Here is a 19,840-nt window from a genome sequence, read left to right on the forward strand (position 1 = left end):
CTGTTAGAAATGGGTAAATCGCCTTGAAAGACAATTGATCTGTAAGTGAACGTGATTATCTTGAGGCATTGCAAAACAAAAGTACGGAAAACACATAACTGTGAAAAATGGGTAAATCACCATGAAGTCAAACTTGATCTGTAACAGTACATGATAAAGCTATACACAAAATGTTTGCTCAATATCTTGAGGCACTGCAAAAACAAATGTTCGTATCTCCTAAGTTCAAGGGCCATAACTGTCCAAAAAAATTAAACTGTGATGAAGCAAGGAAATATTTTATTTAACGACGCACTCAACACATTTTATTTACAGCTATATGGTGTCGGACATATGGTTAAGGATCAAACTGATATTAGGAGAGAAAACCCGCTGTCGCCACTTCATGGGCTACTATTTTCGATGGGCCCACCGACGGGGATCGATCCCAGACTGGCACATCAAGCGAACGCTTTACCACTGGGCTATGTCCTGCCCCAAATTGTGTTGAAAGTCACACTTGATCTGCACGAAAGTGCAGCTCGATATCTTGAGGTGGTGTCGTGGTTAAGCCATCGGACATAAGGCTGGTAGGTACTGGGTTCGCAGCCCAGTACCGGCTCCTACCCAGAGGGAGTTTTAACGACTCAATGGGCTGGTGTGAGACCATTACACCCTCTTCTCTCTCACTTAACCTCTAACACTCTGTCCTGGACAGACAGCCCAGATAGCTAGATAGCTGAGGTGTGTCCAGCACAGCGTGCTTGAACCTTAATTGGATATACGCACGAAAATAAGTTGAAATGAATGAGGCATTGCAAAAAAAAGAAGAGGGTAAATCGCCATGAAAGTCTCAACATGTAACAGTGCATGATAAAGCTCAATATGTAAAGGCATTGTGAAAAAAAAAATCCGGAAAACTATATGTGGGACAGACAGACGGGCGGACAGGACGGAGATGAAATCTATAGTTCCGTCCGGTTGGAGCAGTAGGGGACTAAAAAAAAAAAAAAAATAATAGTTTGAAGTTGCTACAGCGTGGTCAAATATACTGACATTGTCGTCAACTTTACTACTTGACGAGGCAACATTCTTGTTCTTCTCATAGTTAACAGGAGACAGATTAACCACTATAATTAGAAGGAAGGAAATGTTTTATTTAACGACGCACTCAACACATTTTATTTACGGTTATATGGCGTCAGACATATGGTTAAGGACCACATAGATATTGAGAGAGGAAACCTGCTGTAGCCACTTTATGGGCTACTCTTTTCGATAAGCAGCAAGGGATCTTTCATATGCACCATCCCAGACAAGATAGTACATCTCACGGCCTTTGTTACACCAGTTGTGGAACACTGGCTGGAACGAGATATAGCCAAATGGGTCCACTGACGTCACTATATTAGAAGTCAGTAATTGACTTCTGTGACCAAAATTAAACAGCAGACAATACTTTAAAGAAGAAACCGGTCTCGGTGGCGTCGTGGTTAGGCCATCGGTCTACAGGCTGGTAGGTACTGGGTTCGGATCCCAGTCGAGGCATGGGATTTTTAATCCAGATACTGACTCCAAACCCACAGTGAGTGCTCCGCAAGGCTCAATGGGTAGGTGTAAATCACTTGCACCGACCAGTGATCCATAACTGGTTCAACAAAGGCCATGGTTTGTGCTATCCTGTCTGTTTTATTTAACGACGCACTCAACACATTTTGTTTACAGTTATATGGCGTCGGACATATGGTTAAGGACCACAGATATCATTCAATTCATTACAAAAAGATTTATTTATATAAAAAGGAACACAAAATTGATTTATAAAAAAATAGATGATTACATAATACAAATATGCAACCGACATTTGAATGATAAACAACATTGACATGTCTTAAAAAGCATGACGAAGTTTACATTGAGCATGATAAATGACATACAAATGTATTGCACTACAATGAGATGAACCATTAAAACCAGGAAGCCAAGTGATTGCTAACTTTTCAGTGTGCATATATTGATGTTCAAATAACCGGTACAAAAAATGATAATAAATGACTATAACAGGTAATTTATTGTCATTTTTTGCACCGGTTGTTTGAATACCATAACAGGTCATGATAATACTGACACATTTTTATGGTTTTTATTTCAGGGATTTTTATAACTAATATATAAGACTGGAAAATCACCTGGGTATAATTTTAATTAGTACTTTAAATACAATTTTTTTGCTTAAAATATCAGTATCTATATACAAGAAGTTTATTGTGGTCCCAATGTCCTAGTAGCACAAAACCTGGATTTCGCCTCCCAATAGTTTCATACATATGAATAAATATATATTGTGATGCAAAATGCACTTAGAGCTCTTATAAATGTTAAGATGATCAGAAACACATTGGATGTAAACATACTGATATTCTAAAGTCTAACTGTAGTCATTAAAATGTCTTACAATGGCAGCAAACACAATGTCTTTATTAACAATATATTGGCTCTTATTACTCGAAGGAAACATTCAGGAGAATGATGTAACTCGGAACACAAACAAGAACCATTGGAGAAGAAATGTTTTCACTTTAATTCATGTTAGTACCATAATGATGAGCATCAGGATTCTGACTAACAAGTACTTTGTCCCCAATCCTAGTCTGTGGTGACAAAATATCTTTGACAAATGACACTGAGGTGATATTTAATAGATTTATCCTGGAGTAAATAACAGTCGCACACCTAACAACAAACAGTAAAGTAAACATGTGTAACAGAAATGTAATAAAATAAATATTATTTAGTTAACTGATTGGTCCAGTGCTGTTCATAGCACACTATTTTTTATTAGTCAAACAGGTTTATAAATAAATCTCACTTCTCGCATTCTCTACACAACGCAAACAGGTTTATAAATAAATCCCACTTCTAGCATTCTCTACACAACGCAACTAACAGTTGCACACTTCATACTTGTTATTGTTCAGCAATTCCCATTTAAATGGAATTTTAAAAAATGCCTTTCTTATTGATGAAAAAAGAAATAAATCATTACTTATTGAAATGTCAATTTTGAAATGCATGTAGTGCTATCAATGAATCGGGAAGTGTTATTTCTTTATCTGTTAATAAATGTGACATCAAGGATCAATACGTTGTGTGGTGCACGACTATTGACTACTCCACGATAATTCTACTTATTAAGCAAGGCTACCACCGATATTTAAAACCGGGTTTGGAGACACAATCAGCTGTGTGTGATATTTAAAAACACAGTATCAACTGGTCGGCTTCGAACCTACTGCACCGATTCAATGGCATTTAACAGCACTCAACCGTAACCACTCAGCCAACCAAGCCTTCCACAAAAATTGGAAGCCAAATAACTGTAGTTAAGAAAATGTGCTGGCATACACTGGGTTTCAAACTAATGTAACCTTTTGTATTAATATACAGCAATAAAACAGGTATTGATTATGATACACATAAAATTACACCGGATGCTGAACAGCAGGCCCCGTGCTTATAAACCTTAAAAGTCTAGACTTTAATAAAAGTCCAGACTTTAACGTCATGGCAACGCCATTCAAATAGCATTACGTTACGTTAAAGCACGGGCCCTGGTGGACTGTTAATCTGATGTAGAAGACTAATACAGAGAACCGTGTTTCTACACAAGCCACCACTAGCATTCTGCCAAATGTTACCTATGAATTATAAACACAACTCGGTCCTAAGAAAATCCCTGACGTGCTACAGTTGACCACTGTGAAATTACTCGTCCTACCCAAACTTAAAAGCAAATTTCAATTGCAAATAAGACCTAAAAAATTCCCTTGCATTTTGATTGTAAGTGGTCGGTATTCAAATTCGATAATTGTGAAACAGGATACATAATTTGGGTTTTAGCTAATTGACATTGGTTACTGTTGAACTTGTGAGAAAGTGTTATGAACAGCTCTTAAGGAGGCTGAATCCATATGGATTGTAGACTAAAGTCTGTAAGCTTGTCAAAGTAGATATTCATTTGACCCTTTTTCACCTGCAAAGAGAAATCACAGTTAACCACAATGTTTTCAATATTATGCAACACTAACAAAATATTTATCACATATCAATGATCACCAGAAGCATTATTCACATAAACATATTTGGCTGCTTGCGAACTAACTGATTAAAGAAACCTTTTCTGGAAGTTATGTGCAAACATCCATGCCATTAAATGTGTGTGTGTGTGTGGGGGGGGGTGTTGTTTGTTTCTTTTAAATATTGTTAAAGCTCAAAGTTCAATCACCCTGCAATGCAATCAAGCTTACCTACTTTGTTAGGTTTTGTAGTCTAATCCTTTTTAGCAAATTAAAAATCACATACCATCACATGATATACATGGTAAAAAGGATCATTAAAATGTATCAGTAATATATTTATAAGATATTAAACGATCTCCATTTTCTATCATGTTTATGTCCCGAGTGAAATAATGTTCAATTGTCACAAGCTTTAGCATGTGTCAATGAATTTTTTTTCACAACGGACATAAACGTAATACAAAATGGTAGTGAGTTTAATATCCTATAATCGATCTTAATTTGTATCACAACTCGTTTGGTTGAAGTTACTGTAAGGTTGTGGTGCACCAATCGATGACGTCATTGTGTTGCATTGAAGTATTACGTGCCACGTTTCATATGGGTAATAACATCTATAATCAACTTAAAGCATCACAATTCACTATGTAAGTTTCAGAGAGTCCTACACAATTGTAAAATATTAAACAGTAGTTGCTAATCAACTTTTAATCATCTAGAAATGTCTCTAATCAAATTTGGAAAACAAAATGTTCCCTGGTGGGAAAGGTATAAATGTAATGTAATTCAGTGGCACTCATAAACACTCTTCAGCTTATACAAAGGCAAAACTAAATATATGACAAAAACAAAACAGAGGAGGGGAATCTGTCCTATGTTCAGCGACAGCGAGCAATGCTATCGCTTGCAAACTATCTGACTGGTTCCCAAATCAGTCATTTGTTTAACGTAAAATGCTTAAAATAGTTTTATATAAAAACATTCTGCTTGGTCTAGCTGAACTAGCTCTGGTTACCTCGCATGTAATATTTGTTATTTCAGCATCCTTGGGGAATTTGCGCTCGTATTTATAGCAGACACGAGTTACTGGTTCTGAGGACGAGCTTCTGCTGTCCACCACACACTCTGCCCGGAGATAGCTGTAAAACACAGGTAACATCAGAGATTAGTTTAAAGGAAAGGAAGGTTAGTTTAAAGTGACACCTCGGTACATTTTAAACTATGGTATTTGGTGTCTAACATATGGTCATTTCAACACTCATTGTGCCATTTCTCATTCCAGCTAGTGCACCACAACTGGCAGATCAAAGGCTGTGGTATGTGCTATTCTGTCTGTGGGATGGTGCATATAAAAGATCATTTGCTACTAATAGGTTTCCTGTCTAAGACTATACATGTATGTTGAAATTACCAAATGTTTGACATCCAATAACCATGAAAAATAAATCAATGTGCTCTACTGGTGTAGTTAAATATAACAAAGTAACTTTTTTAACACTCAGCCATAAGAAAGAAACCAAAACCTATTGGTGCCACCGGTAAAGCAGCAAGGGACCTTTTATATGCACTCTCATAGAACAGTACATACCACAACTTGTGATGTACCAGTCATGGGGCGCTGATTGGAATGGGGGTGAATCCATCAATGGCGATCGACTGTGTGACCAACTGCACCTGAGGCAAGCACTTTACCACTGAACTACACGTCACCCTGACAATACACAATGCACCATCTGCAACACACACACCCTCTCCGCAACACAATGTCAAATTCCTTCCAAAACCACCGTGAAAAGGATTTACCTGTCTAAAAAATCTGCTTTTGCTCTGACATGTGGACCAGGCTTCAGTGATGACAGTATCAGAGAAACCTCCCCCCTTCCTTTAATGGCAGGCTCTTCTTTGCCTTTATGGCGGAACCATGCATACCTCTTCAGTGGGCGATCAATTGGTATAGCTATAAATAAATAGATCAATTAAAAACTTAATACTAAAATTGATGACCTAACTTTCTTACACACCCATTGGTGAGAACACCATGCATTATTTTTGATAACACATGGGTTGTTAACACACGTATGTTAACATAACAATTTCAAGACATATGACTGGCTGCTCCTAGGTGATGACCAGGTTACCAGTGCCATGCAGCCAATGAAAAACCACACAGTGGAAATAGATTACACTGTGATGTATAATTAACTTGACAATCATGTGTCTGTGATGCGTAAGTTAGCTAGAAGTGCAACGGCTGTAAATAACTCGTACAGAGCACGTAATTTCAATATGGCGAGTGTGAAAAATAATGCATGTTACACTTAATAAACTGCACACGTAAAACAATTTTGTATATTTATTGTCACTATTTACCTTGTGAAAGACCAGTAAATAATGTGACAGGAACGGTAGCATCCATGCAAGCTTTTAATATACGACTGGTACTTATCTTTGCTATACAAATCGGAAAACACTGGTTTAATAGACATCTTCGAAGACGTACCAATCCGATCAAAACTCCTTTGCCTTTTTAATTTATTATTAATTACAAACAGTCCACTTTTGTAAGGTAATAGATCACAACACCTAATAAGGCTAACTCATTAATGTTATTCAGAGTTATGAAAAAAAGGAACTGAATTGAATAGTGGCTTCTGTTGCCTACACAAATGAACTCGTTACGGAAATCAGCGAAGTCGGTACAATTGTCTCGATTAGTTCATAACTGTTAGCCTACAAAGGTTACATGAGGTCCCGAAAATGGCAAGTGTGTAACGTTCTACTTTCTTTTAAAAAAATAAATGAAATTTAGAAAAAGACAATTCAAAGTAGACGGAATAATAAAAAGAAGAAAAATAAATGATAATAGGCCTAGGTCTAGTTTACAAAAGTCTTGTTTTTACGTTATTATTTTTCTTTTTTTATCTTTCAAAAAATTCAAATAAAACTTCATTTAAATATTTGTATTTCAACCAGAGGTTTATTAATGCATGTACATCTGTTATTTATGTATGTATATATGCACAAAATAAAGTAACAGTAATCAATGATGATAGCCGACTATTTAATTTTTGTTTGTTTCAATATGTTTGTTAGAATATCACAGACCTGATATGCTTGGGTCATAGTTTTAATTGAACCACTTCCTCAGTATCAGTGGGTTTTTTCCCATCCCAACTATCCTAATCATGTTCGTTGTACACCACCACGTTTAGCTGCACGTTCACCAAATTATCTGACACTGGAAAGGTATCTATAATTGTGTGCATCATATTATCTAAACAGTACATATTGTAATTAAAAAATTAAATTGTCTGCATCAGTGTATGTCATAATCATATTTCTATGGTACTGCCACTAACATTTTTGAATAACTCAATTTCTAAAAGTGAAAAGAAATCAGACTACTCTAATGAACAAAACAACATAAAATTAGAAAAACACATTATTGGTTTATTAGTTTTAATGAATACGAGCTGATCAATACGAATATGTCTTCACATTCATGAATACAAGAATGAAAAGTTTTTGCAGAAAGGAAGAACAGTACATGATGTATTTATATATTTTTAATTTTAAATTAAAACTTGATTAATCATGGATGTGTCAATTAAATTGTCCTGTCCAGAATCACGTTCTCTGTAAGGAACACAAAAATTTTCCCAGGAAAGTGCAGCTCTCTGTGCTGTTACTCCAGCAGTGTTGAACACGTGCTCACTTGGTACACTTGTTGCTGGGATGAATAAGAGATGTTTGGCTACATGGGCCATTGGTTTAGATGTGGAAAAACACACTGTGGTGTTTCCACCATGCAAGAGGGCAGTCATTTAACCCAGTCTGCCGTAAATATTGTTAGTTCATCCTTGATTATTTGAATTTTAGTTTATTTTGCTTTAATCAGCTATTTAAACACTTGCATATTGAAGTTACATTGCATACACTAACACAATTCGCTCTTCTGTGGCACTCTATGTGCTTGACCTAATACAAAACAGGTCCAGACATTATCAATACAATCGAATCAGTATTGCGTTTGGTTAGTGTTAATTAGAAACATAAAATGTACAGTTAGCATTACATATATGTATTCATTTCAGCTAGTAACGAATACAAATGTAACTACAATACAGATTGCTATTCGGTGCACCAAATACATTTCAGCTAGTAGCGAATACAAATGTAACTACAATACAGATTGCTATTCGGTGCACCAAATTCATTTCAGCTAGTAGCGAATACAAATGTAACTACAATACAGATTGCTATTCGGTGCACCAAATATTTGAGTACATCATTACACCCCCATAGGATGTGTATAATATTTGAGTACATCATTACACCCCCATAGGATGTGTATAATATTTGAGTACATCATTACACCCCCATAGGATGTGTATAATATTTGAGTACATCATTACACTCCCATAGGATGTGTATAATATTTGAGTACATCATTACACCCCCATAGGATGTGTATAATATTTTGATCATATGTTTATCTTTTGAACCCTGAGAGATGTTCTTTTCTAAGCACTGCACCACCAACTCCCAGCCATCCACCTCAAAAGAAAAATTGTGAATCTTGTTTATTTGACCTGGTAAACAAAGACTTGCAAATTATTTTTTAGAAATGCAAATGAAGAATAGATAATATGTGCCCGATATATTAACTGAATACAATTATTTTAAGAAAGAATGATGGATTTACACACAAACCTTAGACTGTAATGAAACCTCACAACACAGAGAAAGAATATGTTATTCGTAGATGTCAAATACTGACAAACAGTCTTGTTACTATACACAATGTACATCATACAGCAGACAATCACATTTTGTACTACATGTGCATACCAAAAGACACGATAATGTGGATGTTAAAACAACACAAAATAATGAAGACTAACAACCAGAACGTTTTAAACAACCTTTTTATGTAATAGTGTGATGAAAAGCTATATACACATGTAATTTGAATAAATATACAAAACTGTTTTCTTTGCAGATCTTTCAGGTTTCCATACTCTAAGACTAGTTCTTGCAAACCTTGCCTGATCGTTTCAGATGGCCAGTTCTGCCGTCAGCCCTTGATAACAAGTGTGTTTGTTTTGTTTAACTGACCAAACTAGAGCACATTGATTAATTAATCATAGACTATTGGATGTCAAACATTTGGTAATTCTGTCATGCAGTCAAACCTGCTACATTTTTCCTAATGCAGCAAGGGATTTTTTATATGCACTTTCCCACAGACAGGAAAACACATACCTCGGCCTTTGCCCAATTGTGGTGCATTTGTTAGAACGAGAAAAAACGAATCAGTTGAATGGATGGTTCGATCCTGCAACAAAACCACCTCAAGAGAGCACTCAATCGACTGAGCTAAATCCAATCTCCCATGTCCAGATGACATTTCATCTATAAATAACAATTTAAATATAGACCAATTACACTTCGCCTTTTATAGCGTTATTCGGGAGCATACAAATTCTAAAAATATTGGGCGAGACTATTTATGCAATAGGCTATACCATCACGGTTTTTTTTAAACAAAGTTTATATAAAATTTTATATTGAAATTAGTTTCCGGCATCCTTCGTGATTCACCCGAATCATTTCATATACCCTCAGCATAATCCCGAATGTTTTCAAATTCTTTTCAAATCACTGGCATGATTTTGCAAGTAAGGTTTTGATTGGTCGAATGAAAGGTCAGCTGGACATGAGCTCCAACAGGCTGCTGTTAGATCCACATGTAATAGTAGAGCTAATTTTAATTAGACTGAGCTAAATCCCGCCTCTCAGCCCTTGATAATTTCCCTTGTTTACTAACTTGACTCAAACTTGTGAGTTTGTTCCGTGGTCGTCGTAGTGACAGATCTGTGAACATCGGCCGGCTCACCACCTGCTGCAACTGCCTCGCCGTCACCTCCCGCCTGAGTATCATCTGCTGTGGTGTCCATATCCATGGCGTTATCTGTCACGGTTTCTCACCAACTTACTACATCAGTTTCCATCTGCCATCACTGCTTTCAGTGATTAATGATTCTTGCTATTGCTGTTGCAATTATATGTGTATATATATCTGGAAAGAAAAAGAAAATAATCTTTAAGACAAAAAGTGTTTTTGTGTGTGTTGGTGCTTGAGTGTATGCATGCATAAGCATGTGGATGTAACGCATGTGTATTATGTGTGTTCTAATTATATATGCTTATGTGCATATCAAATACACTATATCCATTCAAGGATTTATCCAGGATGTTTTGTCACGGTCTCATGTCTGATGCCATTAGAAAATTTTACGCAATTTAATGATAATTGGGATATTTTGTTTAAGCCACTAAATGATGCAAGGCACCATGGTTAATTTATTTATTAGTTGACATAATTACAAAAATATTTACACATCAAAATGAAATTCTCCACTGCCACTTGCTGTTTGGAAGCAGCCTACAATGTATGTTCAGAATACCTGAATAAATCCTGGCCAGTCAAAGATAAGAAATTTCAAGAAGTGTCAAAAATATTTCTAGACCCAGACCCATTTCTATCTGCAGGATATGTTACGGGTTTTTCACTTCCTATTTACCACTCAAGTAAATATTTCTAGACCCAGACCCATTTCTATCTGCAGGATATGTTACGGGTTTTTCACTTCCTATTTACCACTCAAGTAAATATTTCTAGACCCAGACCCATTTCTATCTGCAGGATATGTTACGGGTTTTTCACTTCCTATTTACCACTCAAGTAAATATTTCTAGACCCAGACCCATTTCTATCTGCAGGATATGTTACGGGTTTTTCACTTCCTATTTACCACTCAAGTAAAGTCAGGGCTAGCTCTGGATGAGCAAAACATTTCACCACATCATCTTTAAAATGCTATTTAAATCACTATTTTCCACAAACTAAAACATTTAGTACATGAAATTTGTTTGCCAAATCAAAATAAAATTCGCCAGTTGTTCCTAAAATTCGCAATTGGCGAATTTGGCGAGTGGCAGAGCTAGCCCTGAAAGTAGATTGTTTGGTTAATAAATGTTTGGTGAATCAGTTTAAAAAATAGTTATCTCCCTTACCCCAGATACAATATGAATGTTCATGATAATTGTGTCCTAAAAAATATATACTGTTTCATTCTGTTCACGTTTTACTAACACCAGGCCTCCATAAAGTGCAGGAAAAGAAAGAAAGAAATGTTTTGTTTAACAAAGCACTCAGCACATTGTAATTACGGTTATATGGCGTCAGAAAAGGACTACAGAGATAAGCCAGTTTACTGTATACAAGTGTAAAAGGTACTTACTTTAATTATCAGTTCTAGTTAGTTATTTTGATTTCCACAGATCTCATATTTTTTACTGTGGTCATTATCAGACTTTGAATTTGGTGGGAGGATGGATAAATTTTCTGCCAGAATCATAAACATGATTGAATATAAATACTTTGGGTTCTGTCGTCATAATCAAATTCTTACCACAAATCTGGGATTTGCAGAGGCCGGTCCTACACAGAATATTATTTTAAACATACATGTAACTAGACACATACGACAAGAGTTTTTAAATTAATTCAAACCAAATTTGGCAAACAGCAGCATGTCACAGTGCCTGGCAGTTTTATGATATCAGTGTTAAGATTCATGCAGCTTTGAAAATATGGACCAGGAACCATTAAATATTTAGAAATTAGAGTGACATTGTTTTTCAAAAGGTTACAAAGTAGTTCAATTGTTCCTGCACGATTTGTAAAGAATCACTGACATGCAACAGTGAAACATTATCTTCAATTATCATTCATAAATTTATCAACACATATAAATATGCAACACCCATTATCAAAAGTATAGACAGCTAGTGCAAGGGTACGTAGGGTAAATTTATGTACCTAAAATATTGGAGATTAAGGGATGTAGGTGGGTTTTTCTAGATAGATCATGACAAGACAACTACTATTTAAAATGTGTGAAAATGCATGAAATGTAATGTCCACTTTCAAAAAAAATTAAAATTTCAAACCCATAACCACCTGATAGAAGCATTTATGATCTGTTCTATTTTATTATGTACCCTCAAATTATTTACTGGCAGAAAGCCTGTTGGGTGATTTTCCTTAACAATGTCAAAACTGGACAAAATCATGACATAAATGGAAACCCAGTACAACAAGACGGTGGAGGAAATGGAACTCTTGCAACCTATCTTAGCAGTATGATATCAACCGTCTTAAGCTGTAATGCCATTCCTGCCATTAACAAAATGACCACTGCAAACAATTTGCTGTGGAAAAAGTGTCCACAGCATTTTCCACTGCAATTTTACTGGCAACATGTTAGCAACTCTGGACTGTTAGTAAATTTGAATGATGAGTTTGTTATTTGTTTTGTTTGCCATTATGCTGCAAGATTAATTTATACCAGTACCGTATTTGTTGACTAAAAGTGACATAAAAGTTAACATGCAAATGACACATGTATGTTCAAGAACAATGGGGTTGTAAGGGGATAACAATTTATCATCTAGTCCGTCCACATGACATGCCAATTCAGTCTTTATATCTTTTAATTAATTTACATCAGTGTCAGAATATATATAATGTGATATAGAATTAAAATAATTTTCTTTAATAACAGCATAATTTCTGACCTAATGCCCCCCCTTTGAAACCCAAGTAAATAGGTAAAGTTTGTTGGGTTGGGTTTGTTTTTTTTTTTTGGGGGGGAGGGGGGGATTAGGCCACTCGGCACCAGAAAATGCTATGAACAGTCAACAGAGCTCAATGACTAAGTTGGAACTCACTTAATGCTGGATAGACTGGTTTAAACACTTCACAGTACCAGTAAACCAAATGGCCACATAAGCTAAACATTTGCTTGTTAAACTTTGGATTGGTAATTTACATGTATTATATTTTCAATAATGCCCGATGGCCCCTAGATTCAGATACTTAAAGTAGTGTCGGAAATAGAATAAAAATGTTTTTCGTGAATTATTTCTTTCATATTAAACTGACAAGTAAATATTTTGTAAATATATATTTAATAATACTCTAACTAATTTACAATTTACTTATTTTGGCTCTCCTTGATGTACAAGGTGGTGTTTACTCTTGAAATTAAAATAAAGTTGTCAGTAAACAGGATATTTGTGACCTTTTATTGGAACAGACTATAACACATTTTGATATTATGTGTCAATTTCATTTACTCATAAACAAACTTTTAATTTAAAACTGCAAGTTAACCGATTATTTTGAATTGCAGCATAAATTATTAATTATGACCAGCATATTTAGTGAATATAAATTCAATATTAGTACATTAGAAATTGACACAATAGTGCAACAACTTAAAGGTGCTATATGATAGTTATATGTGAGCATCTGTTTGTGATAAAGATTCTCCAATAAAAATGTATTTTCTACTAGTAAATAAAATTATTTCCTATAATCATTTATGGGCATATAGTTAAAGGTGTAGTTTTTAAATGTTAAAGCAAAATGTAATAAAAACATTATTTGCAATAGCTGTCATTATGCAATTTTTAGATAGCACCTTTAATAACAGTATAATAGATCACAAACTCAAAATGGTTCTTGACAGTTTTTCTTAAAAGTTACTTATAAATGTCTACACAAATATTTTGCTTTGAAGAGGAATAGGGGTAAACTGTCATCAGAAACAGTCCCTCATATATTGTAACAGCAATGAAATTGACACGTTGATAAAAATTTATTATAGTCTGTTCCAATAAAGTCCACAAATCACCTGTTTAACTGACATCTTTATTTTAATTTCAAGAGTAAACACCACCTTGTACATCAATGAGAGCCAAAACAAGTAAATGCTAAAGTAGGTAGACTATTATTAAATAGATATTTACATAATATTTACATGTCTGTTTAATATGTAAGAAATAATAGACAAAAATCATTTTTATTCTATTTCCGACAGTACTATAGTAATAACGGTGCAGTTACTATTTTAATATTTACTTTTAATACATTTTCATTTCACAAAGTATATTTTATTTTTAACAAAAAGGAAAAAATGCATTTTGAAAAAAAAAAATCCAATATACATGTAGTCCAAAAAAAAAAAAAAAAAGATGCTACAGAAAATGAAAACCTCTGCGGCAATCTCCACAGCATTGCCGATTGCTGCAGGCAATAATGTCACTATGACACATGCCTGACAGTTTACGATATCGTAGAACTAAGGTACGTAGGTTCAGAAATATGGGTCCAAAACTCTACACATGGCTTGTCTGCTCGCCCCAGTACAAACCACTGGCCAGTGAATGTTTTCCTGCCTGACAAGACACAACTTTAATTATTGATATTACTAGACTCTTTCAACAAAACCAACTGAGTGAGTCAAGTAAACCTGGATAAAATGAACTGCTGGTGGTTTAAAAAAAGAACTGTAAAAATAATTATCTTGACCTAAAAAAGTTAAATTTAACCTCCCCTTTCTTGCTAGTTTGAACGGAGAAAAGTATTGACTTGGTGTGCGCCCTGCACCACTTTCTTGCTTGTTAAACTATTTGAAAGAATTTTTTTATTTAACGACGCACTCAACACATTTTATTTACAGTTATATGGCATCAGACATGGCCCATACAGATATTGAGAGGAAACTTGCTGTCGCCACTTCATATCCTACTCTTTTCGATTAGCAGCAAGGGATATTTTATATACACCATCCCAAAGACAGGGTAGTACATACCACGGCCTTTGATATGCTAGTCGTGGAACAAGAAATAGCCCAATAGGCCAATGGGCTCTTAAAACTATTTGTTTCAAGCATTTAAAATGACAAACTGTAATGGAGTCAGGTTATAAGCTTGTGATATATATGATATCTGAATCTCTCGTCAGTATTTTAACAGTGACAAAATCATTTCGCATTTTCGGAAACGCTGAAAAAAAAAAAAAAAATGCTACAGAAAATGAAAACCTCTGCGGCAATTTCCACAGCATTGCTGATTGCTGCAGGCAATATTGTCACTATAACACATGCCTGACAGTTTATGATATCGTAGCACTAAGGTAGGTTCAGAAATATGGGTCCAAAACTCTACACATGGCTCGTCTGCTCGCCCCAGTACAAACCACTGGCCAGTGAATGTTTTCCTGCCTGACAAGACACAACTTTAATTATTGATATTACTAGACTCTTTCAACAAAACCAACTGAGTGAGTCAAGTAAACTTGGATAAAATGAACTGATGGTGGTTTAAAAAAAGAACTGTAAAAATAATTATCTTGACCTAAAAAAGGTAAATTAACCTCCCCTTTCTTGCTAATTTGAACGGAGAAAAGTATTGACTTGGTGTGCGCCCTACACCACTTTCTTGCTTGTTAAACTATTTGAAAGAATGTTTGTATTTAACGACGCACTCAACACATTTTATTTACAGTTATATGGCGTCAGACATATGATTACGGCCCACACAGATATTGAGAGGAAACTTGCTGTCTCCACTTCATATCCTACTCTTTTCGATTAGCATCAAGGGATATTTTATATACACCATCCCAAAGACAGGGTAGTACATACCATGGCCTTTGATATGCTAGTCGTGGAACAAGAAATAGCCCAACGGCCAATGGGCTCTTAAAACTATTTGTTTCAAGCATTTAAAATGACAAACTGTAATGGAGTCAGGTTATAAACTATCTATGATATCTGAATCTCTCGTCGGTATTTTAACAGTGACAAAATCATTTCGCATTTTCGGAAATGCCGGCAAAGTTGAAAGTGAACTTTGTTTTCATGGCAATGATTTGGCAAATGGCAATGCCGAAATGGCACATGGCTTCTTTGGGTAGAACCGGCCTCGGTGGCGTCGTGATAGGCCATCGGTCTACAGGCTGGTAGGTACTGGGGGAAAAATATCCGCCCGGTCCCCCCTTCCCCTAACCCTAACTCCAACCCTAACCCCAACCCTAGTCATAACCCCAACCCTAACCCCAACCCCAACCCCAACCCTCAACCCTAACTAAAAATAATAATGGAGGGGACCGGGCGGATATTATACCGTTAAATTTACTGAATGAATGAATGAATGAATGTTTAAGTTTTCTCGCAAAGACTAAAGTTTTTAAAGTGTAAATATTCTATACATATGAAGTGTGAGAGAGGTAAACCTGAAATTGCGCCTGTTGATGCTACCTAGGATTCTAGGAATAGCGTGAACGTCTCTCTTTTCACAAAGTTTTGTCGTTCTCCGGGCCTTTCCATGGGAGACAACTCTCTTTCTACATGTAATTTGCGTTCAGTATGCGTTCATTTAAAAGAGCGTTCCGAGAAAGAAACGTTTAATTTTAACGACGCATTCAGCATATTTTCTTATTTGTAGGCCTACTTATATGGCATCTGACATATAGTTAAGGACAGCACAGATAATTAAAGAGGAAATACGTCATCGCCACTCCATTGGCAACAACTTGGAAGCTTACCACCACGATTAACAATTTAATTTAATTTCAACTTGTTTTCGTATCTATATCCAATTATAAGGTTCAAGCACGCTGTCCTTAAGCGGCCCTCACATATCGGTCGCGGCGCCCGCGCGACTCCTAAAACAAGCCAAAAAGGGCATTTTCGCGAGTCGTCCGGTCGGACGCTGCCCGATTTCTACGGGCTCCGCTGCGATATTTAAGGGTCGCCCGAACACCGCGGGCGTGAAAACCTGACTCCCAAATAGATTGCGATTTTCCAAGCGCGATTTTAGGTCGTTGTAATCCCGTAGACACGTCGCTAGGGCCCCGCCCAGCGGTCTGCCGGAAACCGCCTGAAGATTTTGACGAAAATTATTGGAAAAAAATTCCGCCGGGCGCCGTGGGATTTTCATGGGCCCCTCACGGCCACCCTACGATAGCCTCACGGCCCCCTCACGGATCCCGGGCGATTTGTACAACATCGGCCGGGCGCCCTGCTGGTCCCGACCTATCAGCCTGTAGACCGAGTCCGGTTTATAATTGAGATGCAAGTATAACTGTAAATAGGCATTTCGATGCACCCTGAAAATAGGAAATGTTCTGCGTCTTCAATAGGATGTCCACAAGCACATAAATCTATGATTGTCTTCAATGTGACGTATACCGGCCTCGGTGGCGTCGTGGCAGGCCATCGGTCTACAGGCTGGTAGGTACTGGGTTCGGATCCCAGTCGAGGCATGGGATTTTTAATCCAGATACCGACTCCAAACCCTGAGTGAGTGCTCCGCAAGGCTCAATGGGTAGGTGTAAACCACTTGCACCGACCAGTGATCCATAACTGGTTCAACAAAGGCCATGGTTTGTGCTATCCTGCCTGTGGGAAGCGCAAATAAAAGATCCCTTGCTGCCTGTCGTAAAAGAGTAGCCTATGTGGCGACAGCGGGTTTCCTCTAAAAAAATCTGTGTGGTCCTTAACCATATGTCTGACGCCATATAACCGTAAATAAAATGTGTTGAGTGCGTCGTTAAATAAAACACTTCTTTCTTTCTTTCTTTTCAATGTGACGTATATATACTGATGGAAAGAAATAAAGGATCACACAGATAGCAACAAGAAATAATGACTGCATTAAAAATCAATTCATACTGTCAGAAGTTGACTGGCAGCACATTCAACACTACAGACATTCAATCCCACATTACAACTTGGTATGAAATACAGACATTACTACGCTAGTTGTGAATTAAATTTGGTCTACAATTTGATGTATTCCCTTATTTTTTTCCATCAGTATATTTATGGTCACCATTTAAGTTACTATTACCCATTCTCAGTCGACAGTGTTTAACGACACCACTAGAGCACATTGGTCTATTAATCATCGGCTATTGGATGTCAAACATTTGGTAATTTCGACATACAGTCTTAGAGAGGAAAATCGCTACATTTTTCTATTAGTAGCAAGGGATCGTTTATATGCACCATCCCACAGGCAGGATAGCACATACCATGGTCATTGATATATCAGTCGTTGTGCACTGGCTAGAACGACAAATAGCCCATTGGGCCCACCGACGGGGATCGATCCTAGACCGACAATGCATCAAACGAGCGCTTTACCACAGGCCCGTAGCCAGCATGATTAGCGTGGGGATCGTAATTTCATGTAGAAGGAACTCATCACACGCGAGCGCCAAAGGCGCGGAGTCGTAGACGGGGGGGGGGGGGGGGGGGGGGATTCCCCAGATTTATAGAATAGAACCCCTTCCAAACATTGAGATGACGCCGGTTACACTCGAGAATAATACATTAACTTTTGTTGCGAAATATACATTAAGAAGTTGCATTAAGTTGTGGTATGCATCTAAAATGACCTGGTCACAGATCCACGACAAGAAATCGTTTTTTCTGTCGTACCAAAGTATTTATAATAAATGATACATGGCAAAAATTGTAAAAAATTTAAGCCTTCTTGAAAATATTGACTATTAATCGGCGGTCATTGGATGGCAAACGCACAGTTATATCGACACTTGGTCACAAATGAAACCCACTGTTGCCACATGGCTACTCTTTCCAAATAACAGCAAGGGCTCTTTATGTGCACTTCTCACATCCTACATCCCACAAACAGGATAGCATACACAACGTCCTTTGATGGACCAGTTATGGATCATTGTTTGGGACGGGAAATAATCAAAAGGGTCCACTGAGGAGGATCGAACCTTCAGCAAATGGAACCTCAGACAGACGTTCTTGCTACGTTATCCCGGTCATTTGGGGACAAGGACTTTTATATGTAAACGGTTAAATGTGATGGCTATTATATATAACGGGCGCAGCCATTTTGTACCATCCCAGTGAATACGCCCTCTGGCGAGCTGGTGGTTACGTAATACCTAACGTGTCACGTCAGGAATTAGCCTTCGAACTGAAGAAACAAAACATACCTGATTTTTGCGGATGCATCGCAATGTTCTGTAATAATAATCATCCCAGTAACACAGCAACGTGTATATGTGGTTTATTTTTCAATACAAAATAAACCACCATTGTCAATGTGTTGAAATAACTGTATTATATTTTGTATATAAATTAACCCACGTACTGAAATAATAGTTGGAGTGTTTTCTTGCTTAATTGGTCTTTTCTTTTCTTTCCGTGGCCTGTACCTCTGGTTCTTGATTGGCAGGTGTATATTTAGACGGTCCCTAGACACTGTGTCTAGACACACTAAAAAGACGTGCCTCTTTTATTAAGATCACAGGGTATTGTGTGATAACCTCAAATCGTAATGGACTTTACCAGCTTTAATACTGTAAGTAATTTTGTAAAACCCTTGGAAAAGTAGACTTTCCCATCTAAAATCACAAAACTGACCAATTACGTCGTCCCAAAGAAAAGAAAAGTATCACTTGGGTATCGTGAGTGGTCGTTTTTGCTCGAACGTATCCTACCAATAGGCCTAATAATATGCATTTTTTCTTTGGATTCTTTAAAAGAAAAAAATACTATAACTCCATTTCGTTATATTGATGCAAATTGAAATATATTTAGTTAAATAGCTTATTATACTATCAAGTCATTTATGTTGTTTTACAAGTCCGGTTGATAAAAGCGAAGCGCCTTGTAAATTAGAGCATTTGTTTACACTGTGCATAACAGAGAAGTTGGATCTGAGCTGACATTACTTCGCCCCAAGCTATACCACCGGACGTCACAAAAACGAAACAAAATGGCTGCCCCTAGTTAGCAGGAATAATCATGTTTTTTTATTAATTCTAAAATTACGCGTTTTTCATTTGTTAAAGTGTCAGTATGTGTTGGTGATCCGGG

At 36.7% G+C, this 19,840-nt stretch overlaps 1 protein-coding gene across 1 annotated transcript; it reads right to left on the reverse strand.

Moving 5' to 3' along the window:
- Positions 1-1,750: 1,750 nt before the first annotated feature.
- On the reverse strand, positions 1,751-16,308 carry LOC121383269. Its single transcript, XM_041513183.1, has 5 exons — positions 16,210-16,308; positions 9,889-10,140; positions 5,862-6,015; positions 5,074-5,197; positions 1,751-4,012 (listed from the first exon to the last, which is right to left on the reverse strand). Exons 2-5 carry the CDS (start codon positions 10,022-10,024, stop codon positions 3,932-3,934), a joined length of 495 nt encoding a protein of 164 aa, XP_041369117.1. The 5' UTR covers positions 10,025-10,140; positions 16,210-16,308; the 3' UTR covers positions 1,751-3,931.
- Between the last annotated feature and the right edge of the window lie 3,532 nt (positions 16,309-19,840).

Source organism: Gigantopelta aegis, chromosome 10 (assembly GCF_016097555.1).
Source record: "Gigantopelta aegis isolate Gae_Host chromosome 10, Gae_host_genome, whole genome shotgun sequence".
Taxonomy (NCBI): domain Eukaryota; kingdom Metazoa; phylum Mollusca; class Gastropoda; order Neomphalida; family Peltospiridae; genus Gigantopelta; species Gigantopelta aegis.

What these genes read in the sequence shown, in the direction of transcription:
- LOC121383269 (XM_041513183.1), bottom strand. Translation starts at nt 10,024, where the DNA reads ATGGATATGGACACCACAGCAGATGATACTCAGGCGGGAGGTGACGGC. An exon ending in AACTCACAAGTTTGAGTCAA is followed by an intron (nt 6,016 to 9,888) that starts GTTAGTAAACAA and finishes ATTTATTTATAG; the next exon opens with CTATACCAATTGATCGCCCA. An exon ending in AAAGCAGATTTTTTAGACAG is followed by an intron (nt 5,198 to 5,861) that starts GTAAATCCTTTT and finishes TGTGTTTTACAG; the next exon opens with CTATCTCCGGGCAGAGTGTG.